We start from the raw sequence: 5,451 nt of genomic DNA on the forward strand, positions 1-5,451 counted from the left end.
CTGCTGAAGAGTGCTGTATAAGAGCAAGACATTTATTTTTAAGATGAATCCTTTAATTATAGTTTACATCTTTGCCTGCCATTTAAAATCTAGCCCTTGCTTTGCACCATTTGCACAACTGAACACTTAAATCCTAGGTAACAGAGACTCTGAATGTTGTGGAAAGGGTGGGAGGCTGCTTTGCAGCAGGAAGCAGGAACTGCAGCTTGTACTGCGATGTCTTGTTAAAAATTCATGCCAAGAAAAGATAATCAGAGAGGGGAGGTAGGGTGGGGAGAACTCTTGTATTTATGTGGCTGTCTTCAGAACGCATCCAGCAAGATGGGCAGAAAGCGACTCAAGCAGGCTGCCAATGGTGTGTGTTACTCCCCTGCTTCAGAGACTGGTATGGGGGTTGGGGAATTGATTGTACATTGCCTCATTGCAAAAAATAAAACAGGACCACATTTCTTGCAGTTCTGAAGTAGACTTTGGTATGATCTCACCCTTGTTGTTATCAATGGAGCTCAGCCGGTTCCCTGTCCTTAGGCTACTGGCGCACTGGAGAAACGATGAACTATTTTTATATCTTAATCAATAATCGAGAGACAAGATACCTTTGAAGGCACAGATCACTGCAGGAAGTGGCAGTATCATCTCTCTAGTTAATGCTTTTTCAGAGACCAGTGAATTACTACTCAGTGCGCAGCTAATGCAGTAAAGCTAATGCCAGATATAACGATAGTGATGAACATGGGGCGGCAACTGAACACCGGGAAAGCTAATCCTCTTTCAAGAAGTGCCTTGTAATCTAGTGCAGAATTAAAACAAAAGGATGGGTTTTTAATGATGGGTTATAAGCACAAGCCCCTGTTTTATCTTGGATGCCGTCAGTAGACTGCTAGAATAAAAAATTGCCCAGGCTTTCTACCATGTGTCACAGCTAAAATAGCATTTGATCTTCCATCTTGAGATAAATGGTTCCTAGTGGATATTATTCAGCTGGATTCAGTCAGTTCATGGCACACCCTGGTTAGGATTCGATGAGCCTCTTTGTAAAAGGGAAACAGCCAACAGTGCAAGTGTTCAGGATTCAGGGTGCACAGTACCTAGCTAAATCTGTGTGTGTGTAGAAAAAGTTGTTGAACCAGGAGATCTTAGAGTTTATGCAGCACAGTTGCTCTGACTTTCTACATTCATGAAATAACACAGACAGGTAGGCTCTAGTTATAGAGATATATCCTCCTCTTTTGGGGTCTAAAACATATAGTGAGAGCCACTGGAAGGCTTACATGATATAAAGGGATACAGTCTAATTCCTACAGACTATAATGTGTGTCACATGTTAGAGTGTGCAGTGCTTTGATGTCCATGTTATCTGTTTGATGGGAAAGTGCAGGGAGGTGTCCCTACGCAAGGTTAGCCATGACCTTAAGAGCTCACCTGAGCAATGCTTCTGCAGTCGAAGGATCTCCAGGTGCAGGTCATGCAGCAGCTCCATCTGTTCCTTCTTCAGGAAGGCGATGTGTCGCTGCACACTCTGGATCTGATGCTCCAGGGACACAGTCTCCATCGCAACAAAATTAACAGTCCAAGCCTAGAGGGAGAAGATGGTTCATGATCAGACATTTAGCCATGTGCTGTACTTGTGAGTCAACAGCTGAGGTGGGGATTAGCCCTGCAGCATTTGCAGGAGACCGTTACAAAGGGAGTCTAATGATGCTTGAGAAGGACTGAGTTTCAGGTGCTCTTAATAATTTCTCTTTCTCACTCCATCTGTTGAATATACTTTAAATCCCTTTATATTGATAGACCCCCCCACAAGGCTCTACACTTGCAAGTAACATGGAGAAGACATAAATGTAGAATCAGAAAGTAAGTTATATATGTTTCAGCCTGATCTAGATGGGAAGGGCACAGACAAGACACCTGAGGGGAGAGTGGATTGAGACAAAGGGCATGTCTACATATGCATTAACATGTTTTAGTTAATGCACATTCAATCTAGTACCTCCATTGTGAGGTACTAGGAAAATGCGCTTTAGCCTGCCGTAATGTGGATTAACTAAAGAGCACGGTTTTTAAGTGATGCTGAATGCGCATTAGCCTATTTTAATGCGCATGAACTAAATAGCGCTGTTTTTTCAGTAACGCTTTAATGCGCATTAAAATAGGATAATGCACATTAAAGAGCATGTGTAGACATGTCCAGCCTGGGGGAAGGCTGACATTGGAGGCTGGCAAAGGATTCGGGGATAGTGGAAAGGAGCTAGGAAGTTGGGAGGAAGGCTGGGACTAAGGGATTGAAAAGTTGGAACTCGCTGGGGAGGGAAACCGGGAGTCAGGGAGGGAAGGGAGTAGAAGCTAATTGATGTAAGGAGACGAGGAGCCAGAGAGAGCAGATTGGGACTGGCTGAGCTGTGGGGCTGAGTGGGATGGGAGGGACATGAATGTGACAAAAAGCCAGGGAACAGGGGAGACTGGAACTAGCATGGTTAAGGGAGATTGAGACAGAGCAAGGAGGGAACACAGAGACTGGCTGAAGAGCCTGGGAAGGGAGACTGGGACTGGAGCCAGTGCATCTGGGGAACTGTGTCTGAAGGGTGTGGGGAGAACCAGTTCAGAAGAGAAGCAGGATGGACTTCATGGGCAAAGATGCTGGGACATAAGAAGCTGGAACATACATATTAGTGGCAGAGACAGGTAATGGCTGCCCAAGGAGAGAGAGCATAGAAAAGGCTGAGGGACTGTCATGAGGGTAGATGAAAGGGAGACTGGGACTGGAACTGGACATCAGAAAGGTGAGACATGCTGGGCAAAAAGACTGGAAGAGGATGAGAAGCTTGGGAAGTGGAGATTGGGAATGGGACAATGAGACATTGATAGTGAAGAGATAGTAGCGAAGTAGGAACTGGCTGGAGGAGACAGGGCAGAGAGGTCTATAACGGGGTCATCTGGACTTTTAAGGATCTCTAGTTGCTTAACAGAAAGCACCTAGGCTGGAGTTGAGAGGAGTGTGTGGTCCACAGGGTGCTCCCTTAAGAGAAGGAGAAGCAATTAAGCACTTTCCTGGGGTGGGAGCAAGGGTGAGAGCACTGGCGGCGAGGAACATGAGATCAGCGGATGGGGAGCAGCGGTGACAGCAGGCTGAGACAGAGATCAGAGTGGTGTTTCACATGACTAAGAGGGGAGCAAAGGCAGGTGTTGTCATACGATGCCAAAGATGGGATCTGACCCTTCCCCTGTCAAGGAGTGATGTAAGCCCAGGGAAACTTTGGGGGTTTGGCATGTTTTTTTGGATGTGGCTTCAGTGACTCTTCCCCCGAAGGCAGGGAGGTAGGTATGTGATCTGGCTGCATGACCGAGTTTAGACCATAGGAGCTCCATGGAAGAGACTGAAGTGGGGAGAGTGCAATGTAAGGATGCTTGGGAGGAGATGCTCCAGTTTGCCAAATCAACTACAAAGCCAAGCTTACGGGTGTTTTGGGGGGGGCGGTTGGTGGAAGAGTCCATGCCGATTTGACCATAATACTCATCAGAGCTTGGCATGCAGTCCAGGGTTCGTACTTCACCTCCCCTCTGCAGGCAAAGTTAATGTGTCAGCCACCTCCAGTGCTTGTCCCTCTTAGAGCAACAGTGCATACAAGTATTTTGATTGTGTGACCTTTTCCTAAGGCTGGGGCCTAAGGGGAGGCAGCATTTATCAAGGTAGAGCAGTGGCAAGGGCTAAGATTGGGAAACAATCACCTGAGAGAGGCCAAGGTAACACTAGGGCTTGGGACATTTACAACTAGACTGGGCAGAGCATTTGAATTGGGACCTGACACCTGGGAAGACTAAAACCTTGGCAGAACGCGTGGGTAGCACCCCTGCTCTTCCAGAAGTGGCTGCGAGTTCTCTTATGACCCTGGATAGTTCAGACATTGCTTTTATTTGAAGAAAGACTTATCTGGAAGTCCAATGGTGCCTCATACCAAAACAGGACATTGTTTCAGGGCTGACTGATTCTGAGGTCAAGTATCTCCTGAATAACCCTCATCATTTCATGCATTTCCCTTGGAGATATCCTGTCAGTCTTCTGCTTTGCCCTTGGTTCGCTTCAGAGAACTCTGCGGGTCTTTTCTCAGCAAAAAATGCTGTCTTCCTCGTACATCTTTCAGCTGTGCTTGAAAGCAGACAGACATTCTGGGGCCACGTTCATTACTGAGTGGAATTACTTCTGGGAGAGATTAACTCCGGAGCGGATTTAAACCACAGATGAATTTGGCTGTTGTTCGGAAAGCTGCATAGTCTGAATCAGTAGCTGCAGCAAAAGATCTAATGCATGAAAAATACAATATGCTGAGTCTAACCCAGTCAGTGTTATGTGGCAAGGAGATTCGTATTGTCTTATAAAGGAAGAAACATCTTCGCTGGTAATTCACATGACAGACAAGCGGTGATGTCAGTCCTGCTTCATGGAGGCTAAGTCCCTTGAGGTTATGGAGTTCATCACTACATGTTAATTGGTTCTGTAATGCAGCTGCATTAGCTCGCCTACCTGTGCTACTGCACAACGGAGATAAAAATAAACCTTCGAAAGAATCCTTAATCCTGGGAAATACCATTTCTGACGGATGTGGCAACCATTATTATTCTATGCATAGAACCCAGAGGGTGGGAGAAACAATATACTTTATCTGTGGCAAACCACTGGGATGGTTTGGAAGATTTTTGCTGGCGAGGATACAAAGGCTGTTGCTGCATCTTTCTGTCACTGAGAAGTTATTTCTATTTCCTTATTCATCTACATCTGCCTTTTTTATTTTTTTGCCATAACGATTTAAAAATTAAACAAATGCCTGGGATCATTTACAGAATGAGAATGTCTTATTTTGTACATTTTAATCTAATTCCCCCTTCCTAAATCAAATACAAATGCATTTAAACTTGATTCTAAAGATTACTAGTAGCATCAGAAAGCTTGACAATCCCTCCCCCGCCCCGGGCCTCCCATCAGTTTAATGCTTTCTTGCTGCTAATAAACGAACAACCTGTGAAAGTCCTAAAAACAGGCCTTCCATGCTGTTAATATTTTATAGAGGAAAATCAGGCTCCAAAGCTAAATGAATGTACTTACCTGTAGAACTGTTATTGTGATCATCAGCACAGGCACTGATGACTAGGTAGGCACTGGAGTGGACTTGTCTAGAACTAATAGTTTGCTGCTGCACAGCGCTTTCCCCCCAAGGATCTCATTGCACTTTACGCACTTCATTAATGCAGCTATGCAATACCCCATGAGATAGGCAAGTAATTTTATCTCCAGTTTACAGGAAACTCAGCCACAGGGAGCTAAAGTGCATCTAAACTCATACAGCTGGGAAGAGAACCCAGGAGTCCTGAGAGCCAGACCTCTGCTCTAACCACTAGATCATCTCAACCCAAATGCAGGACAGTTTACTTTATTAAGGTTTCCTTTTTTTTTGGGGG

General features: G+C 45.3%; 2 protein-coding genes across 3 annotated transcripts in view; one reads left to right on the forward strand and one right to left on the reverse strand.

Moving 5' to 3' along the window:
• RAP1GAP2 (RAP1 GTPase activating protein 2) overlaps positions 1-5,451 on the forward strand; it is a 318,047-nt gene that overhangs the window by 45,103 nt on the left and 267,493 nt on the right. The gene's annotated exons all lie outside the window — the stretch shown is intronic.
• Positions 1-5,451, reverse strand: part of CCDC92B (coiled-coil domain containing 92B) — a 55,195-nt gene that overhangs the window by 36,503 nt on the left and 13,241 nt on the right. Inside the window, exon 2 of the mRNA XM_025210819.1 lies at positions 1,423-1,576. Within this exon, the coding sequence (XP_025066604.1) occupies positions 1,423-1,552 (130 nt within the window). The 5' untranslated portion in view covers positions 1,553-1,576. The remainder of the gene's footprint in view (positions 1-1,422; positions 1,577-5,451) is intronic.

Source organism: Alligator sinensis, unplaced genomic scaffold (assembly GCF_000455745.1).
Source record: "Alligator sinensis unplaced genomic scaffold, ASM45574v1 scaffold118_1, whole genome shotgun sequence".
Taxonomy (NCBI): domain Eukaryota; kingdom Metazoa; phylum Chordata; order Crocodylia; family Alligatoridae; genus Alligator; species Alligator sinensis.